This window comes from Mytilus edulis, chromosome 10, assembly GCF_963676685.1.
Source record: "Mytilus edulis chromosome 10, xbMytEdul2.2, whole genome shotgun sequence".
NCBI lineage: Eukaryota > Metazoa > Mollusca > Bivalvia > Mytilida > Mytilidae > Mytilus > Mytilus edulis.
In genome coordinates this window covers 84,033,892-84,059,458 of record NC_092353.1, presented here as the reverse complement: position 1 = coordinate 84,059,458, position 25,567 = coordinate 84,033,892, and the positions used below count along the sequence as shown (strand labels likewise).

The 25,567-nt window shown below is 31.2% G+C and overlaps 1 protein-coding gene across 4 annotated transcripts in view; it reads right to left on the bottom strand.

Annotated features, from left to right (window-relative positions):
• Positions 1 to 5,222: 5,222 nt before the first annotated feature.
• The window catches only part of LOC139492040 (CCR4-NOT transcription complex subunit 2-like), a 30,485-nt gene continuing 10,140 nt past the window's right edge, over positions 5,223 to 25,567 (bottom strand). For 2 of the 4 annotated variants that reach the window (XM_071280106.1, XM_071280105.1), the window contains 10 exons: positions 23,829 to 23,899; positions 21,976 to 22,086; positions 21,417 to 21,500; positions 20,072 to 20,112; positions 19,134 to 19,236; positions 15,530 to 15,686; positions 14,700 to 14,761; positions 8,401 to 8,450; positions 6,990 to 7,090; positions 5,223 to 5,942 (listed from right to left, as the gene is read on the bottom strand). In XM_071280106.1, coding sequence (XP_071136207.1) covers positions 5,732 to 5,942; positions 6,990 to 7,090; positions 8,401 to 8,450; positions 14,700 to 14,761; positions 15,530 to 15,686; positions 19,134 to 19,236; positions 20,072 to 20,112; positions 21,417 to 21,500; positions 21,976 to 22,086; positions 23,829 to 23,899 — 991 coding nt within the window. In that variant the 3' untranslated portion in view covers positions 5,223 to 5,731. Of the gene's footprint in view, positions 5,943 to 6,989; positions 7,091 to 8,400; positions 8,451 to 13,922; positions 13,985 to 14,699; positions 14,762 to 15,529; positions 15,687 to 19,133; positions 19,237 to 20,071; positions 20,113 to 21,416; positions 21,501 to 21,975; positions 22,087 to 23,828; positions 23,900 to 25,567 lie in introns of all 4 variants that reach the window. The other 2 variants (XM_071280107.1, XM_071280103.1) reach the window with 1 other exon arrangement.

Below are 25,567 nucleotides of genomic sequence, written 5' to 3'. Positions count from 1 at the left end.
TTACAATATCTTTCAATCTAACGTAACAATACACAATGTATAACCGTAAACCTTGCATCCAGCGATTAGTCTCCGATGTAACATTAACATTTTTATTATTGTTACATTGCAATGTAACCGTAGCCAGTGCCTATAAAGTATCCATCATACAATTGGTCACACAACACATGCAATTTGGCTGGTATAAAGTAGATCAAAGTAGTCAACGTACAATACAATAATTACACCTAACAATGAAGTATTGTGTTTTAAGTATCATTGATACACATTTTCTCACATATATTGAGGTAATTTTGATACTTTTAAACTTGATAAAATCAAAACTGCACACGAGGAACTTATTTTTTATCTTAAATCATCTAAATTGAAGTATTTAGTGACTAAAATTGTACAAATAATCATTTAAGGAAACTTTATGTGTTTATGTAGTTCTGAAGTGACGCACTCAACTTAATTGAAGGTTTCTAACGAAAACCCACAGGCATTGACTTTCTGTTCAGCGGTGGTTTTCGAAAAAGGATCCACCAAAAAAGATAGGCTACTAGAATTTGGAGCATGTATTAAACCTCAAAAATGTTTCGCCTAAAAGGGTATACCTGGCTTCACGGTCATAAAACTTTCGAACATGATTTTTGTACTCAGACTCGAAAATCAACCAATCAAATTGCTGGATTTCATGTTTCGAGCATGATTTTTGTGCTCCGAGCACTGAGCAAAGTTTTATACCTTCAAGGCCAGGTTTGCTCATTCTGCTCTTGGATAGTTAGTGGCATACATTTTGTGTACAGAAACGCCAAGCAGAAAGACTCACTACACGACATATGAACGTCAAATGTTTCGTAATGTACTCATGGTTTTCTGAAGACACAAAAACAGTGAAAACAAGCCACATCATAAGTCATGTCCATGTGCCGTAACAAACTAAGGAACATAGTCTGAACAATAATGAAATATGTGGTATGTTTGCCAATGAGACAGATTTTCACCGTAGACCAAGGGTCAATGTACAGCCTGCAACAATTAGCAATATAGCAAGATGTAAAAAGACTTAACATGTCAAATGTAAAACAATGCTAACGAGTAGACTAACGACCTTAGGTTATTACCTTACTAAACCTATGGTTTGTTTACCTTTCAGAAAGTGGTATGACCACCAGGGGTATATAAATGCTTGAAAATGCATGGTAAAAACAGCAGTTTGAACAGATTCTGTCAAACTATGAGGATTTGTCCCACTAATTGTTTTTAATATTGAAGGACAAATAAACCTAAAGAGCTAGGGCTTTCCACCGGAGTTCTTTTCATTCGATTAGATAGGTAAATCATGTTTTGAATAGCCCGATAGATGCTACTTATAGGACATGAAAATACGTCACATCATCTATGTTCATACCTTGAACGGGCTGCGTTCAATATCGTAGCAGCTACGTAGTGCTACGTAGATTTTCACTATTGAACGTGTAGCTATATACTAGTTGTTACATACATATTGATAGCAGCTACGTAGCCGCTACGATATTGAACTCAACCCTGGTATTCCAAGACTATTGACTTTTTTGTTAACACCCCTTATGTGTATATTAGGTACCATACCACGTAATTTGTCAAGAAGCCAAATAATATCGGACAGAGCATAGGAAGAAGCTATATTTCAATTTGATAAGCATATTTCTTCGATGCCAAATCTAACCAAAAAAAAAAAAGAAAAAAAGTTGTAATTTTTTATCTATCAAAATCAAAGCAACAGCAACATTAAAGACTGAATAACGTTTTTATTTCATGAAAAAAGGTAAAATTGTTGAAATTTCAATTTCAAGTAGGATTTAACAACTTCTATAAATTGGTGTTCACTGTGAATGAAACAATACAGGGAAATAATTACATTAGATGTATGTTTCATTATAATATTTTATTCTGATTGGCTAACTGCACATCACGTGTTATTCCGTAAGCAGTTGCATTGCTCATTACAACTTTTCACTCATGATAACACGCGCTCCAACAATAAAGTGCACAAGTGAATTAAATAATAAAATATATAAAATTCGTGTTTTCATGATCATAGCTAAAACATGTAATTATAAGTATTGAATGCTTCTTTTTGTAACTTTATAGGGTTGTAAAAGCGTTGTCCGTGCGTACATTTTTAGAATGAAGCGCTTCCGCGCTTCATACAAAATGTACTTCGGTCAAAGCTTTTACACCCCAATAAATTTACAAAAAGAAGCAATCAATTCTTAAAAAGGCTTCACCTCTTTGGTGTCTATGACACAGACGCTAGGGACATTGATATTTCGTTAGTAAATTGATAATTAGAAATTATACACTTAGAGGGCAATAACACCTATAAGGCATCAATTTAAAACTACAGACATGTTGATGCATTTGTAGATCTTATTGTACTGAACTTTTGTTTCTGTGTTTTTTTAATAAAGTATTTGCCAAAAAAACTACGAAAATTGTTATAAAAAATAATTGTTTAATGACCACGATTCTGAATGATATCTTAAAGGTTTTGCTGATCATATTAACAATTTGAAGATTCTCTCAGTCTATTTGATGTAGTTTCTGTAAATATTGATAAAACTCATCCTTCATGGGTAATACCTCCTATAAGAATTAATTAAAGATTTCAGTGATGATTACCTATTTTTAGATCTTCTTCAGAGAAAAGTCAATACCGTAAGTTTACCCCTACATTCTATTTTTAGCAACAGTGGCCATGTTTGCTGATTAATCAAACCAAAGGATATTTTTAGATTTAGATTCTTTCGGGTACACTCTGGTATAAGTTGGTACTTTAAAGTCCAGTACCGGGTATTTCAGATAAGTTTGTTCGAAAAGTTTACAACGATGACCGACTCCAAGTGAAGAAAAAAGTTCAAATGATTTCACATGCCATGGAGTTTTTTATCAACTTCCTCAAACTTATTATTTATATTTTAGTAAATTTGTTAACTGGGTCAAGTATGGTTATACATGTACACCTAGACAACATTATGTACAACTTGAATATCCAAGTAGATGTTATTAATACATTGCTTGACATGAAAAGGGAAATGCCTTCTTGTAATCTTCATCATATTGAAGTTATAAAGAGGTATTATGTAGATATGATGTAAAAAAAAAAATCATCTTGTTGCACTATGTTGGTAAAGTTGAGACCATGCATGAAATTTAATTGTGAGGCCTGAAATATAATTGAGATGAGGTCTAAAAATACAGTTAACTTAAGAGCTTTAAAGTCAGTCACAATAAGACTTTAAGTGCAATTGATTACTCTGTCCAACGGAGAAAAAAAACCCAATGCTACCTGCTTCCAAAAACAAAAAAAAAAGAAACCTTAATGTAAGGAAAACCAACAGTCTTATCTATATAAAATAAAAAATAAGTGGGGAATGTGTCCATGGGACACAAATGATGCGCCTCTTGCATATCATATAAAGTTAAAAAGGGACATAACTGAAGAACAGTAAAGTGATGCTACGCACATTTGTACTTGATCTAAGTTTCATGGTAAAAAATATTGTGTATAAGTTTCATAAAATTAAGTTAAAGAAAACTTAGCTCAGATAATGGAAACGAACAATTCAGCACCTTTTCCGCTTGTTACGGGGCATAACTCTAGAACAATAAGAGTGACACCACCTAAATTCAAACTTGATCTATATTTGTAATAATAAGCAGTGTATAATTTTCATAACATTTGGTTAGGGCTACTCTAGTTAGAGAAAGGAAACGCAAAAATATTACCCAATTTTTCCATTTTTAAAGAGGAATAACTCTTGAACAGTTTAAGTGACACCACCAAAATTCAAACTTGATCTTTATTTTGTGGTAATGAGTATTGCAACAATTTTCATAACATTTGGTTGAAGCAAACTAAAGAAAGAGTACGGAAACAAACTTTGGGACATATAGAAGTACCTACATACAGACAAATAAGGTAAAAACTTACTGTCACCTCAGCTATGGCGGGGGCATTAATGTTAGCTTTTGGTGAAGAAATAGTATTCATATTTTTTGTTCAAATGCTTGCAAATATTTGTAAATTTAACAACCTCTGCAAGAATGGATCAATTTCATACTTTACAAAACGAAGAACCTCTTTGCATTGAGAAAAAAATTCAGTGAAACAATGTTTTTTTCATTTATAAACCACAAAGGGGACTAGGGAATATAAATATAATCACCATTGGTCTTCCTCTGACCAGCAATAAAACCTTGTATGTTAGGTGTGAGGAAAGTACAAGTTTACAGCTGCGTCCAGTCAGAATGGGGACATTTAATCGGATGCCTCATGTAAAGTGAGTGCCAGACTCTTTGAACCACGTTGAGAGCCCTTGCAACAACTCTTTGAGGGCTTGATAGGTAACCTGTTTCAAGGCATAATTCCTGTCCCTATCCATTATACCCTCATCATACCTGTGGCAGTCAACCTGCATGACCTCTATCGTATTTTTTGTTCAATTATTCTCATCCTGTACATGCATGAACCATTTTCCACTGGACATCAAACAACTGACAATCAACGATCAATCAATCTTCATTTCATGCTATTTCAAAAATTCCCGAGTACAGTACTTTGTTCTTGCAAAATAAGTTGCAGCACCATATGTGTTTGGAAGGTTTATCCTCACCCAAAGGTGTTAAAAATTCAGAATATGACAGCTTTTTAAACTGATTTTTTATAGTAAAAATGCTTTTGTCGCCTATGTAAATAATAACTTAGTACGACTGAAAACAGTCATTTGAAAAGGGTATAAAACAAGAATGTGTCTTACATGGATGCCCCACTCACACTATCATTGCCCATCTTCAGTGGACTATGAAATTGGGGTCAGAACTCTAATTATAATTCGAACTGACGCACAGACCAGAAAACATAATGCACCTCTACTATCTTAGGTAAGGCATAAAAAACTTGGTAAGTAACATACTATCTTTTATCATGTTTATGGACTATATTTGTAGACTATGAAAATTGAGGGACGAAGACTGTGTTTCTGGACCAGTACTTCAAAGTGACCTTGATATATATGCATTTAATCTATATAATTTGGAAAGTAACCAAATACAGAACACAAATCATCTAGATCAATATCATTTTTCAAAAAGTTGAGACAGCAAATGCCAAGAAGAGCTTCTTTTACTCAGAGGTAAAGTACCGTGTGATTAACTACAACTCTATGGCAGGTAAAAGTAAACACTATAGCAAAGACTTGTTTCATTAGAATTTATTGACTACATTGCACTGTACATAAAACACACATACATTCATACACAAGAGAAATGGCATGTTATAACTTTCATCTAAATTCATATGTATTCAATTGGTGCAAGGGAGATAATCCTAAGATTCCAAAATAAAATGCCAACAAAAAATATAATGCTCTTTTTTTTTTTAAATATACCTAATAAAAAAACAGAGTTTTTAAAAATATACTTTATAACAAAACAGATTTTTTTTGTTAAATATAACATAAATGATTAAACTAGTACTTAAAAACTTTAAAACAGCACTTTAATTAATGAAAATTGTTTTAAAATGAAAGTTATAAATTAAAATGAATTGATGTTTGATGAACTGAAGAAAAATCAATCATTCATGCCAATCTGACTAAATTCAACTCCTGTGAACTGCTTTCATTCACACCACTAATCTCTCATTCTTTACACCTGTACACACATTTATACTAAAACAGTTATGCATTACAATTGGTGGCAGCTGTCAATGAACCATCGTAGGTGGCAGGTTTGGCCGATCTTCTAACTTTTCATATTCTAAGTAAATCTCCTTATGTACTTTCCTCCAGTATTTTGTATCAAACACATAATATGTTCCCTGTTCATATGTACTTGTTTTAAGAATGGGATCTACACCAGGTGCTCTTGTGATCCAAACACGCTCTTCTTTGTGGTACCGCCAGTCTCGACTGTACCTGAAAACCCAGATTCATTAGATAATTTGATAATGTATACTTGACAACAGTTCTGTTTTACTTGTAAGTTTATCCTTTAAAAATCCTTTTTTTTTTACAATTTTTATGAGAAAATCTTAAGAAAACAAGGGAAAAATTGACTTTTTTTTTTTTTAAATAATTCAATTGAAGAAAGTAAATAGATATAGGAAGATGTGGTATGATCGCCATTGAGACAACTCTCCATCCAAATAACAATTTATAAAAGTAAACCGTTATAGGTCCAGTCTGCACGGTTAGTCACAAGTCCGATGCCTCAGACTAGTAAAATTTCATTCGGACTAGTAAGTTTTTGCAAAACTTTGTTTGGTCGAAACATTGGTCTTTGGACTAGTAGTTAAAAAAGTTTTTGGTGCAGACTGTAGGTCAAGGTACGGCCTTCAACATGGAGCCTTGGCTCACACTGAACAACAAGCTATAAAGGGCCCCAAAATTACTAGTGTAAAACCATTAATCTTATTTATGATAATAATTTGCTGTTTAGCCATAAATATTGAGCTTTTACATATACCCAAGGATGTTTCTAATTTCTGTTTTAAGTTGGCAATGAACAAGTTTTGTTATTTTTTTTAATCTTTGCCATGACATCTGCCAAAATTTTAAGTCAGGAAATCCCCAAAAATAAAAAATAAAACTTTTGGTGTAGCTTTAGATTTTCTTATCTTTAAACACAATAGAAATCCCTGTCCAAAACTGCGGAGGGAGCAAATAATGAAAAGGTTTGTAAAAGTGGGTAGGTAAAATTTGGATCCTACTCCAATATGGAGGAATTATGCAACATGGGATTGGGATCAAGATTTTCTTTTCCGTCATTACAAACATTTTCATTACTTGCTCCTCTGGATTGAAAACTGTTGGGAATATCAGATTGGGGTACATGGTGTGTTTAAGGCAATTATACGTCCATTTTGTATGTTCTTTGAGAGTTGAATAGCTATTTAATTTTTGTGTATCTAGTAATTTTTTTAATTCAAAATCAGTTTTAAATCTTTAAGAAAAAGTACGTACAACTCAGCTGCTGATGCCAACTGTAAAACATCTCCACCATTCATATAAAACAAGTAAAACAATAAATCTTCACCATATCTGTTTAACTTGATTGGTGCTAGCTGAAATCAAAAGACTTGGTTCATAATACTCATAGTGATTATGTTTTTATTTAACTTTAATAATCAAATCTTGATAAACTTAAAAATATGAATTTGTTGGTTTGGTTTTTTGTTGTGTTTTTTAAGAAAACAAAAGGCGAATATTTGTTGACATTCATTAACAGATATACTAAACTAGATGTGTCAAAGCAACACAAATGGCACCATCTCAAAAAGTTGAAAAATCTGCAATTTCAATAACACATGTGGACACAAACATGATGGTAGTCTCACATGCCAAAAATCATCCCAATATCTGAAAGAGTTTAAAACAAGAATGTGTCCAAAGTACACGGATGCCCCACTCCCACTATCATTTTCCATGTTCAATGGACCGTGAAATTGGATAAAAAAAATAATTAGGCATTAAAATTAGAAAGATAATATCATAGGGAACATTTGTACTAAGTTTCAAGTTGATTGGACTTCAACTTCATCAAAAACTACCTTGACCAAAAACTTTAACCTGAAACATGCACTTTCATTTTCTATGTTCAGTGGACCGTGAAATTGGGGTCAAAAGTTTAATTTGGCTTTAAAATTAGAAAGATCATATCATAAGGAACATGTGTACTAAGTTTCAAGTTGATTGGACTTCAACTTCATCAAAAACTACCTTGACCAAAAACTTTAACCTGAAGCGGGACAGACGGACGAACGAACGAACAGACGGACGGACGAACGAACGGACGCACAGACCAGAAAACATAATGCCCCTCTACTATCGTAGGTGGGGCATAAAAAAAGTCCGTATAACTGTGATTTTCAACAATTTATCAAAGTCCAAAGCTGGTAATTTCAGTAAAAATTAGTGGAGAGGAACGAAACTTAAACTTGATCTGTAACTCATCATGGTTAACTCACAAACCAAAAATTTCTTTAGAAAAAAACTCTATATAATGGTTTGTTGCGGAATGGCGGAATGACAGATTGATGGAATTTTGGAATGACGGACAAGGTTAAAACTATATGGCACCGACAACTTCATTGCGGGGCCATAATTCTTTGCGTGGCCACAAAAACACTATTGACAAATATATATCAAGTGATTCAGCCAGTAATACACAGGAATTAATAAGCCTTATTAATAAAATTTCAAAGTTACTTCAAAATTAAGTTTTTGGGTCATATTTATAACATTCTTAAACATATTTGTATTTGGATAAGCAGTTTACTTTTAAATATAAACCACATTTTTCAAATACATATTTCAATTGTACATTGAGTACCTTATCAGTGATATATGTATATATATATATATGAAGTCCTACCTTGTCTCTGATGTATATATTGGTTAAATATTCAGCTGGAACATGGAAATCTAAAATGCAAGAAAATCATAGTAAATCTACAGATTACTTCCCTGTTTTGCATAATAGCATTTTTTTACATCTCACATGCATTAAAACAGTGTTCAAAATTATTTTTTGACATAAATTTTAGTACAATTTTTCTAAGAATCGTTTATACACAGTATTTCTATTCCTAATAAAAAAAAAAGAAGTTTATAGATTGAGAATTACCGATACAAATGTATCTGCAATATTTCATATATATCATGTACATTTGTATATGTTAAGTGAGAACTTTATGCATGAATTAATATCATGATGATCATGTATGAAAAAATCATGATTCTAAATATAAAAGCAGAATTTTTTCATAAGGTTTTTATTTTCATTTATTTTGGTCAATGAATATAACCAATGCAATTTAAACCTGCACGAAAAATTTACAAAAAATTTACATAACTTTCTCAAATTTAAACTGTTGATACAGATATATGTCTCCCCTTTATGTTTTTTAAGAGGATGATGCAGATATTGAAATAAAACAGCAATGCTTTAACATATTTACTATACAAAACAATCCAAAACAATGAACTTCTATAGAAACTAAAAATTGGCAATAATGATAAAACTGCATACCAAATATCATTGACTGATCATGATCATTAGAAGTTACCTTTGACCTTGCCTTCTGTCTTCACACAAACTTTAACATGTAAACAACAAAAGTTACAAAGTCAAAGAATAAACTATGCAAACATTTCCAAGTCAATAGGCCTGTTTTTATGCAACTGCCTACCAAATATGATTGACCTAAACTGACTCTATAACAAGTTTGAAAATGTGAACTTAAAAAATGTTTAATGTCCATAGACCATTACTGAAGGGGTGAGGTCAAAATATTTCTGTTGTACTAGATGTGTGAGTTCTTATACAACTGCAAACCAAATATGATTGTCATGCAACAAGGGGTTCTTCTTGATCTGACCTAATCACAAACTAATACATTGTTGACAGCATAGCTGCCATTGATTGAAACAGCAACGCCTGAGACACCATTAATTAACAAATAAATCAATTTAAGGTAGCACAATACAAAGATTTTTTTACTTCCAATCACTAACCTTTGAAATGCTGTAACTTTCTTATGAATGCATAGAAAATAATAAGAGAGGTATATATAGATAGATAAAAGATTAATCTTTTAAATGAATGCAATATTTTTATTATGCAATCATTATGTAATCAATTATTATGTAATTAGTGGCAAAATCTGGGTAAGTTCACTTGAATGAATTTAGCTCTATCATCTCTTTAACTATACAGAAAATGTTAACGGAATCTTAATCAACACATCATGGGCTTCAAAAGGGTGTCTCAGATTGTCTCTATGGTGTTCCATTCTCTCATAAATCTCTAATTAGTGTAAACATCCTAACCACATAAAAGAAGATAATGTTCAATTAGGTGTAAAATTTGTTCTATACATTCTATCTGAAATCTGAGACACCCTTTTGTAGATAATGGCCATAGGAACAACATAAAATAAAATCAACCCTCTAGGGATACCTATGCAGAAGCTAATTTCATTTGAAAATGGAAATTTGGTGAAAAATATTTTAGACACAGTTAACATTATAATTGGTAACATAATTGTTGCATAATACTAACATTGCATTTATTTGAAAGAGTAATCTGTTAGCTATCCAAAACTATAAATTTTATAAATTTTCAAGCATTATTAAGAAAGTTACAGCATTTTATAACTTGGGAGTTGGAGTTATAAAATCTTTGTATTGTGCTACCTTAAGAGACAAACCAACTTAATTTGTAACCTGCAATTATTGCCATTGTTACTCATTTTTGCAAAATATTTTAACAGTAATTTGAACAAACAATTTATCAAACTTGTAATGAAAATAAATTCCCCATGAACATGCTTATACTATAGCTAACAAATCTAAAATATTTGATGCCATGAAAAGTAATATGTTATAACAATATTTTTACACTTATTTCTAACATTTATAAAAAAAAACACATCATTGGTTGAGAAGTTACACAACCATATTCAGTCAAATTATACTGTTACTAATTGATAACTAGCAAAGGTAGACAACTCAAGGTAGACAGTTTATGTGAATTAAGAGGTTGTTAAAAATATTTAGTGTGTTAAATAAAAAAACAAAGCAGATATAGAAAAAAACAATTGTTCATAAAAAAAACAAAGTAATTCACATTTAGGAAAAGTGATTGCTACATTTTCCTCCAAAATGCTGTTCTAATGGTGACAAAAGAAAATATTCATAAATCTAAAGTTATATTAAATCATCCAAGGCCAAATACAATTCCTTGAACTTATTACCTTAGTCCAAAATTTACTGGTTTGCAGGTATAGAATTTTGCTGAATATAATGTTCTAATTATTTTTTGGGGAGAACTTTTAGGCAAAATGAATGAATGAATTTTATTTATCATAAACTACAAATAATAAAGTTTGTTTTTCTTTGGACCAATAACTAATAATTGTCCACTAAATCAAGTAAACCAATCAATATACAGTATTCAGTCCAAAATTTGGCTGGTTTTGATATGTAAGACCAAACTGTGAAAAGTATAGTCATATTTGCAGATTCAAAATGAGAAAACATTGTTTAAGGAATATTTCAAGGCAGTTTATTAACCCTTTCCTCCATAGTGACGCCTTTTGATGCCACCCCCTTTACTCCATAATGACGCCTTTTGACGCCTGTGTAGTACCTCAGTTAAAACTCTTTGACTACAAAGTGTCTGCAGTAGACTTAATAAAATTTGTATCCAATATGAAAAGGAATATCGTAGGAATATCTGACTTTAATTTATTTGATGAAATATTTGTTTTTTTCTATGCATTAATACTTTAAAGCATTTTTCTAGCATTTTATTGAAAAATCCTTATGCGAATCAAGTATGCAAAAATAAAAATTCAATGGAGGAAAGGGTTAAGAGGAAATCATGAGTTTGAGATGCTTAATGGCTTCTTATCGCATGCTTTCTACTAATAAGGGGTTCAAAAAAATATATGTTTGGTTCAAGATTCCAGACCCTAAAAGTTAAACAAAATTGCTGCCCAGTAGCCAAATGTCTCCCACACTTTATAAGTGAGAAATTAAATTAGATGTCACATTGCGTCTTTGTGCTACAATGGTAAAAATATATAACATATAGGGGGCAATAATTGAAAGATTCTTGAAACTTTCAGAAATATATTCAGGTTATCAAAAAATGATTAAAGATTTTACATGTCAGAATAATGAAAAAACATTTCATACAATTTTTTGCCCACAGAGTACCAATTAAGATTGAAACCGAAAAAATGTTTGACTTCAATTCAAAGAAAAATAAATTGATCCCCCAATTTACTGTTGTAAGAGATAAGGTTGGGAGGTTAATTCATTTCAAACTGACATCAATATGGCCTAACAAAGAATATTGTAGGAAAACATAGGCAAATTTTGCTCTTATAAATTTCAATTGAATCCTGTCCCGATCAAAGTGTAAATTTTCTCCTTCAAATCATAATGTTTAAAAACTATGACTATATTCATATTAATTAAACTTCTCCTGAAGTTCACATTTACTAGAGTCAACTGTTAAATCTATGTCATTTATCGCACCTCATGTGGATTTTGTCAGATACTTTTACTTTAGATATTGTAAAAATATTTAACTAATTTTTCAAAGTATTGTATCCTCCATTTTATAATGAAAATAAAATACGGGGTAATGGCATTTCCAGTCCATAGGTTGGATGCAGAGTAGACCATCTTGAGAGCTTACTACCACTGTGGACAGGTAGAGATGACAAAATTCACCTGAGGTGTAGTGTAGTTTGAATTTATGTTATTATTGATGACTTTTAACAGATCAAAATATTAGCTATAACGAAAACAGTTAATGTGAAATTCATATTATTTCTATTTATGAATAAATGCCTATGTATTGGCCAGCGAAATGATAGCTTTGATGGTACAAAGAAAAGGCAGGGGAGATAACTATTAACTATTTTTGTAAGCAAAGGGAGATAACTACTACTTTATACATATTATATTTTATATATGACATGTTAGACTGGTGTTATGAATTATGAATTTATGACTATATTAATTGGAGGTTTAAAAGAAAAATCAGTAAAATTCAAAAAATCTACACATAAAAACCCTATCCTTTATCTTTTTCAGGGACAAAGGCATCTAAGTAATAAAAGTTTCTTTTTTAAAACGAATTATCTGCTCTTTCTTTTTCTTTTTTTCCCCTTTTTTTCAATTCTAATGTATTTTTTGTGAGAAAAAAAATGTGAACACAACTTTTAACTGCAACAAAATAAAAGCTGTGAGGCCAACAATAAATATTTTTTGTTTGCCATTTTCTGCCACAAACAAATCCAACAAACAAATTGATGATTTTAAAACCTGTCTCGCCACAATTTTTTGGCAAATTTAAATAAATATTTAATCTTGACTTTTTTTCTTAGATAGTCCAAAATCAAGCTAGAGCTAACAAAAAGAACATTTCACATTATTCTTTTTTATTCCACATTTTAGAAGCTCAAAATTATTATCATTTAAACCATGGCAAACAAAAATTGTTTCTAGTATGGCCTTAACAAACATACCACAATGAACCAAAAATTTGAATGTCTCTCCCAGTTATGGTCATTATCTTTTCCTGAATAACTGTTCACAACTGAAGCTATGATCAAGTTTATGACAAATAATTAAGATGGACTACTGTGGATTCATTTATTTTCGTGGGTACCAATTTTCGTGGATTAAGAAAAACTTGCATATTCGTGGATATTAAATTTCATGGTTTTGCTGAAGTCTGCATACAAACCTACAGAAAAATTATCATTCGTTGAATATTTAATTTCGTGGTTTGACTGTTCCCATGAAATCCACGAAAATTGGTATCCAACGAATAATAATGAATCCACAGTATCATAAAGCATAGTTCAATGGAACAATTTTTCACTGGGACTATCAAAGATAATACTTTGTGGATTGATTCACATTATGAAGTCCTGGTACTGTGGATTCAATCATTTTTGTGGGTACCAGTTTTTTATGGATTGAGGAAAACTGTCATTTTTGTTGATATTCAAAGTTGTAGTTTTGCAAAAGTCTGCAATTATCCCTATAAAATATTGTCATTCTTATCCACATAATCCACAAAAATTGATATCCACCAAATAAGAATAAATCCACAGTACTGGACTGTTTGTAAAATAAGAAGAGTTGGTTCACATTGTGCAACTCGGTCACTAAAATCCAGGTATAAATATAATGTCAACTACACTTACAGTTGTGAACAGTTATTCTAGGACACAAAATTACCTCCCCTGAGAACGACATTCATTTTTGGTTCAAAGTTGATGAAACAATGCGATTATATAACCATGCAATGATCACACTTATGGTGATATATAAGCCAGTAAGCACAGCAAACACTTGATAAAAGCTGACCTATATCTTGAGGTCTGCATGGTGAATCGGCCCAAGGTGACTGAAAAGTACTGTACAGGTTTCTGAAGAAAACCAATCAGCATTTTACAAACTATTCCTTTATATACAATTTCACATTTTGGTAAAGATTCTCCAAAACATATTTATTGATTCAATCAATGCACAGTGTCCAATATCTGCCTAAGCTTTAAAATTATCTAATGAAAATGTAAATTCCTATTTAACCAGCCCCTCGTACATCATTTATCTGCTTCTTTGTTTGATAATACTATTTTCCAACTGATATCTTCTAACAATTTTTGGTGATGTCTTTTTTCCTTTTTATGACACCTTAATTTTTAGATTTCACAATTTGCACTGTATTCAATTGAAGATGATACATTTATTGGAGAACCTTTGTTAAATATATTTGTCATGTATACTGTTCATTTCAAATGTTTCTTTTTCTTTTCATTTTTTTTATTTCAATTGTTCTGTATTGTGAAACATGAGATAGAACAGCAACAGTGACAATCTTACTATATATTAGTAGAAATGTGAATCATTGTGTCTAATGATTCACATTTCATTCTTAATGTAAAACATCTGTTTATATAATCTAAATTTTTTTGGTCAATTTTCAAATCAAATTCCCCATTTTCCAACCAAAATATATATTATTCATAGGTCATTTTTCTTCTTACTTATGTACCCTTTACAAAAGAATTGAAATAATATAAACAGATGAACACCATACAAATAAAGACGAGTTATTTTTATGTTGTACATTATGCTAACCTATATCCTGTGGGCGACACGGCAAATCTTTCCATGGCGACTGGAAAGTACTGTATAAATTTCTGTAAACACCAACAGCAATTAGTAAGTAAGATATTTATTTATACCTGTATTTGATCCCTGTTGTAGATTTTTTCTGACAAAGGGAGATAACTTAAATGTTTCTACTTTCACTTTCATTTCAAAGGTGGTGTATAAGAAAAATATGACAAAAAATAGTGACTTATGCTTTGGCAGTGTTTCTACCTATGTTTCAGGTCTCTCGTTCCAATACTTCTTTTCATAGTCTGTTTGAATGTTTTTGTAACTTTCACAAAACTCTTTTTATCTGTGATAAACTGTAGAACATAAATTAGTTAAAAGTTTAGATTTCATATCTCTGAAAACAAATAAAAAAGACTTAAATTCTGCCCCATTTAGATGCTAATTGACATATACCCAGATTCTTCTTTAATTCCAAATAACTAAATTATTAAGGAAAATCAAAAGAAAGATAAAAGTGCCTAGATAAATTCTTTATGATACTAAATACCTCTAGTGCCAAATATTCTCACTTCATTACAAACCACTTACTTTAATTACTCTTTTGATTTATTGTTTGATTTATTTTTGGTGTTTTAACGCCATTTTTAAGCACCGCATTTGGGCTATTTCTTGGCGGCCAGTTTTTATTAGTGGAGAAAGCCGGAGTGCCTAGAAAAAACCATTGACCTTCAATAGGAAAACTGACAATCCTAGTCAATTAAGATTGGAGTTGAGTGCACCTGCACGAGCAGGGTTGGAACTCACTTTGTTGCTCACTTACTCGTATGACATTATCAAACACTTACTCAGGTGAGTTCAGATTTAAACCTAAAGTTGTCAGATCTATTCCAGGAGCTAAGGCCACCAGGTTTGGGTCGTTCTCAGCAGCGCGGATGAATGTCAGCAACCCAACAATACCAAACTGGTCATTTACCATACCATTTGGAATATTGGATACAGTACCTGAAATTAAAACAGTTAATAAAATGTTTAGATCATTAGGAAAAGTATAATAGTATGTGTGGTTCCCAAACTATTTTTGGTCACCTTTCAGTATATACATTTCAAATAAAAAGACATTATCCTGTACAAAGCATGGCAATGAAATCAGGTGCTTCAGCTGATATAGTTTATCATTATAGATTATAGATTCATATCACAAGTATAATATAAACTGCCTAACACATTCATATCACAAGTATAATATAAACTGCCTAACACATTCATATCACAAGCATAATATAAACTGCCTAACACATTCATATCACAAGTATAATATAAACTGCCCAACACATTCATATCACAAGTATAATATAAACTGCCCAACACATTCATATCACAAGTATGATATAAACTGCCTAACACATTCACATCACAAGTATAATATAAACTGCCTAACACTTTCATATCACAAGTATAATATAAACTGCCCAACACATTCATATCACAAGTATGATATAAACTGCCTAACACATTCACATCACAAGTATAATATAAACTGCCTAACACATTCATATCACAAGTATAATATAAACTGCCTAACACATTCATATCACCAGGGTTTAAGCTAGGATTTTGAGGGCTTTAGTCACTTTTGCGCGCTATTAAAATCAACCTTATTTTGTGTAAAAGCAAGGGGCCAATGATGTATATTACTAGCTTCATCTTTTGACTTTGTCAGATTTTAAGGGATTGAGGCACCAGCATGATTGGCAGTTATTGTATGATTTGACTGTATTGGCCATTATTATGAAAGATTCTGACATGGAATCCAGAAATTTAGTTCACAATTTCTCTTCAGTTTGTTCCAGGGGTCATTCCTGATCAACAAAAGTTGGATTCTATTTTTTTTAAACAAGGAATCACAGCAGAAATTAACTTGCAATGATTATTTCACTGCATAATCATTATCCATATAAAAGGTCTAAATCGATATTTGGAATCATTTCTTTCAAGTTGGAAATGTGTAAAATCCTTTTTGGAACTATAATAATGACTGAAAGTAGGTTGTAAACAAATCAACAATAGATCACGTTTACTACTTTCGGTTTTAAAATGAAACGAAAACGGGAAGTGACACGTGGATAATAAATTCAAAACGAGTCCGGATTCATCAGGAAATTATCATTTTTTGATTTAAATTCCTTTAGTAAGAGATATTTGTCTCTCGCGATTAAATGATTTTGTATTTTACGTTTTTTTAAAGTCTATAAATAGTCAAAGGAATACTTTCACGCATGCGTAGAACACAATACAGGAAGCACCTGTTTAACTCGTGAAAGTTTTGAATAAACACATTAAAGTTCTTTATTTTAAATGGAAATTGTCGAAAGTTTTTTGATGAAAATTTAAATCAAATATGACGAAAATGCCTTCGAATGACGAATCTACGACAAATGAACTTCAGATCGTTGGAAAAATATTGAAATTCAAATGCCAACTGACCGGGTTGTTACATTTTTGATTAATTGACGAAACTAAACTCCTAGCTGGTTGTTGAAATGACTTGCCGACTGACTGGTTTTCCTGGGGAAATATAAATTATGATGGTTATTCAATTATGGGATGTAATAATAATTAACGGATTAGTGACCCATCCGATGGCGATAAGCGGATTAGTTGTAATCACAACTTGTAACACCTGTTAAAAATGTTAATTACCTGGAGATCATAAACTTGTCATAAACATGAAGACAGGTAGATTTATAGATTTTATTGCGAATTTTTTTTTACACTTTCAAAATTAAAGTGACGAAATTGATTTGAAATACCTTCGTCAATGAGAAAACCCTTTCGTAAAATACGAAAGTGACGAGCGCTAGCAAAATCACTGCATATCACAAGTATGATATAAACTGCCTAACACATTCACATCACAAGTATAATATAAACTGCCTAACACATTCACATCACAAGTATAATATAAACTGCCTAACACATTCATATCACAAGTATGATATAAACTGCCTAACACATTCATATCACAAGTATGATATAAACTGCCTAACACATTCATATCACAAGTATAATATAAACTGCCTAACACATTCACATCACAAGTATAATATAAACTGCCCAACACATTCATATCACAAGTATGATATAAACTGCCTAACACATTCATATCACAAGTATAATATAAACTGCCTAACACATTCACATCACAAGTATAATATAAACTGCCTAACACATTCACATCACAAGTATGATATAAACTGCCTAACACATTCATATCACAAGTATGATATAAACTGCCTAACACATTCATATCACAAGTATAATATAAACTGCCTAACACATTCACATCACAAGTATAATATAAACTGCCTAACACATTCACATCACAAGTATAATATAAACTGCCTAACACATTCACATCACAAGTATAATATAAACTGCCTAACACATTCATATCACAAGTATAATATAAACTGCCTAACACATTCATATCACAAGTATAATATAAACTGCCTAACACATTCATATTAGGCCAGCTTAAATCTCTCAGCTAAAACAAGTAAAACTGTAAGCTACTGCTCACTGATGTAACCGGGCCACAAGTGGATAATTTCAATAATGTAAAAATATATCAGTGTTCGGTTAACAGGAAGTTGTTGAGTGATGAATCTGAAGATACATCACACGATATGGGCCCACTTATATAAACCCTGAAACCAAATTTCAGAAATCCTTGTAATGTAGTTCCTGAGAAAAATGTGACAGAAATTTTCAACTTAGGTGTCATATGTAAAAAGATGTAAGTGTTCAGTAAACTGGAAGTTGCTTGGTGTTGAATCAAACAGTATAGCTGACTCAAATAAACCTAAAAACAAATTTCAGAAATTTTTGTTATGTAGTTCCTGAGAAAGATGCAATAAAAAATATTCATGGGATGGATGAACAGACAGACAGGACAGACAGAGGTTAACAGTATACCCCCACTTTTTTTTTTTATAGCAGGTGTATAACAATAATAAAATTATTAGCTTTCACCATGGACTGATGTGTAAGTCTTCCGATGATAGATGGGAATTTATGCCAAATATATAAATCTGTATATATGTTAAAAGTATCTGAGATTTTTCTATTAACCTGCAAAATCCTTGAAACTAGTAACCAAACAAGAATAATAAATAAACATAGCAGGAGATGGTAACAAAATAATTCACTCTCGGAGTTCATTGTATTTATATTATTTTTACTCCAGTCTTTTTTGTTTGTACATGAACTTGTGGAAAACATATTGACATTTGAAAATTACCTCCCTATTTGAAATCTAAAAAAATTCTCTTTACTAAACATGCTTAATGAACTATTATACACGTTTACGTTTTCCCTCTAAAACAAAGAGGCATTTTGCTGTAATTATGACATTTACATAGTAGTAAAGCCTGTTGACCTATGACCTACCATCTTGATGTGTCTGGATTCCTCTCTTTGGAGCCTTATCACCAGGATATTTACCATCCTTCAGTAAACTTGTATCCCCAATCCCTGATGATAAACTTGTAGGCTGCAATATTAAGCAAATAAGATCATCTACAGAAAAATTCTCTGTAATCTGAAACATGTGGAGATCGAAGGTCATATTTGATTTGGATTAGGCAGCTAGTTTAAAGGTTCCATAGGTAAATCAAACATGATCTATAATTTTTCAGTGATGTTCCCAGTTAAATCTGGAGATTTGGGGTTAGACATTCTAAAGCATCATTGGGACCTTCTTTAGATCCACCTAATTTTTACAGTATGTATTTATTTCACTCTAAACATTTGATAAAAATAGATCTAGTTGATATTTGAGATTCTGTCTTATTTGTGCCAATTATTTGAAATATCTACAATCACTTCAGTACTGTGGTGACATTAAGGATGCCACATGTGGAGAAAAATGCTTACCTTTTAAGAGCATCTGATATCAACCCCTGTTTTATTGTTTTTTTCAATCACCACCTAACAAAAGTTATTTGCTGTGCAAGATTATTTTTAAAACTACAAAGTATTGTGTGGAGTAACAAGAATTGTCACATTAGGAAACTGGGCTAAAACTGACTATTATCATCCCATATCATTTGTGAAATTATAAAATACTGTAGAAACACTAATTTTCGTGGGGTTAAAATTTCGTGTTTTTTGTGTCTTAATAAAATTTCATGGGAATTTAATTTCGTGGATTCCAATAAATGGAAGTGATATTATATAAATATTAAATTTTCGTGGTGGTTTTAATTTCATGGATATATTCTTTGCACATAATAAATGAAATTTAATACTCCACAAAAATTTCTGCTATTACAGTATATAAAAGTTTAATTATAATTTCTATCATTATCTTTATTTTTAGAATTTACCGTTTTGCAAGTAGCGTCACCTGATGAACTTGATGGTGGATCTACAAAAAGAAAAATAACTGATTAAATGATTTGCAGGGTTTTTTAAATAAATAATTACACATACATAATTTGTTCAGGAGTATGTAATTCAGTGGTTTTCGTTTGTTGATGTATATCATATTTGTTTTTCATTCACTGTTTTGTATATAAAATTAAATTGGGCTGTAAGTTTCTCATTTGATATTGTGTACATTTGTCATTTCAAGGACTTTAATAGGTGACTAGGCAGTATGGGATTTGCTCAGTTGTTATTAACTTTGTACTACATGAACTAGCTGTAAGTAACTGTGAGTACTCTCAGATCTGCAATTGTAAGTTTTTTGTTTTGTTTTTGAGGGTGTATAAATACCTTACATAATTTAAGGAATACTAAAAGCATATTTTTATAGCTCATATAACTACATTGTTGGGTACGAACACAAGTTTTAGTGCTTATTTCACATAGACACTTTTATAATTTAAGTTTCTACTGATATATGTTTACATTCATAAATATCGTAAACTGTATTTGGGGGATTCAATACTACTGCACAATCCAATTCTTCTTATTACTTTTATGCCCAACTAAATGCCAAATGACACTCACATGACAATGACAATATAAACCAGTAATTTGCATGAGATTTATGCAGAAACATTGTTTTATGTTTGCCCTCATAAAAAGTCCTCATTGAGAAATGTACATAAACAGAAATTCTTAATTCTAAATCTTCATAATAATCAAAATAAATTATATTTTCAATTTTCAATCATCCAGTTCTTTAAAGCTAATGCTTTTTAATTACACTTGTTTATGTGATTTTTCATATTGTAATGTTAAGAATACAAAACTACTGTAAATTCAGATATTTTTGTCTGTATTTATTGTTGTGCTTGTCAAACATTAGAAATAAATGTCAGATTAATCATTTTTTTTAAATACAGAAATGTAATATTCCAAACCTGCTATCAAAATTTACAACACAAGTTTTTATTTTGTGAACCCAATCCTGTTGTCATTCCACAATAATTAAGACATGGCCTACTTTAGCTGGTAATCACAGGCTCAACAAAAATGAGTATAAAATTAATAGAAAATATTCCTCTTGATACTATCTTTTGATTGTAAGAAGCTTCTGTCCAAGTTTGGTAAAAATCTAGTATAGCTTAAGAAAGTTATTAAAATTTCAAAAACTTTTACCACAGAGTGAATATTTGTGGACGCCGATTAAGACAAGACAGGTGAAGACAGAAAGTAGGATCGAAAAAAGTTGAAGGATCAACAAAAAACATGGCCAAAGTTTGTGCATTTACAGTAACTTACTTGTAGCACCTGGTAGAGCTGGGAAGTCTTCTTGTTGTATCTGGAATTCTGGTGTTTGATCCGACACAGGTTTACTCACCATACCTATAAATATTGCATACAGTTATCAATAACATTAATATTTAGGAGGGAGAAAAAAATAGGAGAATTTTTACTTAATTTATCTATTCCTGTCTAAAAACTGTGTAAAACAAAGGTAAAAAAATACTGTTAATTTTCCTTGGAATTAAATTTTTAGACTTTCATAGGCAAAGTTTACCTTAAGATTTAATATCATGTTTTTTATGCACTTAAACCTCATTTTCCATAAAGATGAAGTTTACATAAGATACTATTTTTTTTGTGATTTATGTCTTTACAGTACTGAGAATCAGACACTTATATGGAATCTATGGTTAATTGACTTTTCCTTCAATGCTATGTTCCTATTTTTATTCGAGCTGTAATTTAAAACTAGTTGATTGCCCTTGATTTGCATACAAGAAATTTCAAATTCAATTTCATCTTTTATCCTACTTGTAAAATAACGGAATCCTACCTAACCATCATCTTTACTTACCATAATTACGTATGGATGACACACCACTGCTATTTGGTAGGGAACCACGATTACTCAGACTTGGGAACTCAGATAAATCCAAACCAGGCTGATTCTCATCATTTCCAAATACTACAAATAAAAAATACACTAAGCGTTATGCAGACTATAAAGTTTCTATCATGCTACTAGGTTGCATTTTGTTAAAACGGCTGATCCACAAGCCAGGCCTCTTTTGGGGTGATATCTAATTTTCATAGATATTTCGTCTTGTTTACCTACTGGTTACAAAAAAGGTATAACTTCTTTTCAATTCTAAGCATTATTCTCTATCATTCTCTACTTGTTGTTGTGTAAATAGTGTTATAGTGTCTTCCTTATTTAGCTTGCCAAAAAGGGTCACATTGTAGCTCAGAGCTGATATTTTGCGATATCAATGTGTAGAAAACATGATAATCTAAACATATCTGCTGTTGTTTTTTCTATGGTTGGGTTGTTGTCTCTTTGACACATTCCCGATTTCCATTCTCAATTTTTAGATGCATTGATGACTGCTCCAATTTTAATCTGTAGCTCATACAGGTCATATCTCAACAAATATTTCAATTTTTATACTAAATTACCTCCTAGATCATCAGTGACTTTCAATTTTTATACTAAATTACCTCCTGGATCATCAGTGACCTTCAATTTTCATTCTAAATTACCTCCTAGATCATCAGTGACCTTCAATTTTCATTCTAAATTACCTCCTAGATCATCAGTGACCTTCAATTTTCATACTAAATTACCTCCTAGATCATCAGTGACCTTCAATTTTCATACTAAATTACCTCCTAGATCATCAGTGACCTTCAATTTTCATACTAAATTACCTCCTAGATCATCAGTGACCTTCAATTTTCATTCTAAATTACCTCCTAGATCATCAGTGACCTTCAATTTTCATTCTAAATTACCTCCTAGATCATCAGTGACCTTCAATTTTCATACTAAATTACCTCCTAGATCATCAGTGACCTTCAATTTTCATTCTAAATTACCTCCTAGATCATCAGTGACCTTCAATTTTCATACTTAATTACCTCCTAGATCATCAGTGACCTTCAATTTTCATTCTAAATTACCTCCTAGATCATCAGTGACCTTCAATTTTCATTCTAAATTACCTCCTAGATCATCAGTGACCTTCAATTTTCATTCTAAATTACCTCCTAGATCATCAGTGACCTTCAATTTTCATACTAAATTACCTCCTAGATCATCAGTGACCTTCAATTTTCATTCTAAATTACCTCCTAGATCATCAGTGACCTTCAATTTTCATTCTAAATTACCTCCTAGATCATCAGTGACCTTCAATTTTCATACTAAATTACCTCCTAGATCATCAGTGACCTTCAATTTTCATACTAAATTATCTCCTGGATCATCAGTGACCTTCAATTTTCATTCTAAATTATCTCCTGGATCATCAGTGACCTTCAATTTTCATACTAAATTATCTCCTAGATCATCAGTGACCTTCAATTTTCATTCTAAATTATCTCCTAGATCATCAGTGACCTTCAATTTTCATTCTAAATTATCTCCTAGATCATCAGTGACCTTCAATTTTCATACTAAATTACCTCCTAGATCATCAGTGACCTTCAATTTTCATTCTAAATTACCTCCTAGGTCATCAGTGACCTTCAATTTTCATACTAAATTACCTCCTAGATCATCAGTGACCTTCAATTTTCACCTTTATCAAATGGTGGATTGTTATTGAAGCTTCAGTGTTTTAAGTGTGCGAAAAAAAACCACCATAAGTTGACTATTTAAAACTGGATTTCATAAAATAATAGATTGCTATCAATCTAAGCACTTACTTTGTCGACTACTCTGTCCAAATATAAAACTGTTGTTCATATTGTTCATATTTGATATTGGTGTACTTGAACTGAAAAACATGCAATACATAATTAATATTTCAACATCTATTTTTTAATCTTATTACATTACATCTGACTCTTGACAAAACAAATATACAAAAATCAATAAATTTGAACTTAAACTAGGACTTATAATTAACTTAAATTGTAAGCCCCAACTTTAAAGTGGTAAAAAAAACCAACATTAAGATGTCTTGTATTCACTTTAGTTTAAAGATTTTTTTCATATTAAACCAGGTGCTCCGCAGGGCGCAGCTTTATATGACCGCAGAGGTCGAACCCTGAACAGTTGGGGCAAGTATGGACAAAACATTCAAGCGTGAGACAGCTCTGAATTTGGATTGTGATCAAATTTTTGACATTACATGGGTTTTTTTTACACAAAACAAATGTCAAGATTTTACAAATCAATTAAAGATTTCTTCTTCAAACTTTTTAAATCTAAAATTAAATAGTTGACACAGCATAGGTTTCTGACACAGAATGAATGTGGTCTAATGAACTTAAAAGTTTTTTTTTTGCCATTTCCAATGAAGTTATTTACATAAAGTTATTGGCAAATAAAAATAGAAAATGACATCATAGTCATGTCTGGCAAATGTCCAACATACATTATCTAAAAACATTTTAGATAAGATAAGGAAAAAAGCTTCATCAGCAACATTTTATATTGGCAAATTTCCAATGAAGTTATTTACATAAAGTTATTGGCAAATAAAAATAGAAAATGACATCATAGTCATGTCTGGCAAATTTCCAACATATATTATCAACTACTATTCTATACAAAGAAAGATAACTCCAATTGAAAATTAACTGCTATTGCACAATATTGTGCAATTAGATATTTCTTGCTATTGTGCAATACTGTGCAATTGAAAATTTCTTGCTATTGCACAATACTTGATATGGAATTCTGATTTGGACCAACTTGAAAACTGGGCCCATAATCAAATATCAAAGTACATATTTAGATAAAGCATATCAAATAAGCCCAAGAATTTAATTTTTGTTAAAATCAAACTTAGTTTAATTTTGGACCCTTTGGACCTTAATGTAGACCAATTTGAAAACTGGACCAAAAATTAAGAATCTACATACACAGTTAGATTTGGCATATCAAAGAACCCCAATTATTCAATTTTTGATGAAAACAAACAAAGTTTAATTTTGGACCCCAATTTGGACTAACTTGAAAACTAGGCCAATAATTAAAAATCTAAGTACATTTTTAGATTCAGCATATCAAAGAACCCCAAGGATTTAATTTTTGTTAAAATCAAACTAAGTTTAATTCTGGACCCTTAGGACCTTAATGTAGACCAATTTGAAAACGGGACCAAAATTTAAGAATCTACATACATAGTTAGATTCGGCATATCAAAGAACCCCAATTATTCAATTTTTGATGAAATCACACAAAGTTCAATTTTGGACCCTTTGGGCCCCTTATTCCTAAACTGTTAGGACCAAAACTCCCAAAATCAAACCCAACCTTCTTTTTATGGTCATAAACCTTGTGTTTAAATTTCATAGATTTCTATTTACTTATACTAAAGTTATGGTGCAAAAACCAAGAATAATGCTTATTTGGGCCCTTTATTCCTAAACTGTTGGAACCAAAACTCCCAAAATCAATCCCAACCTTCCTTTTGTGGTCATAAACCTTGTGTCAA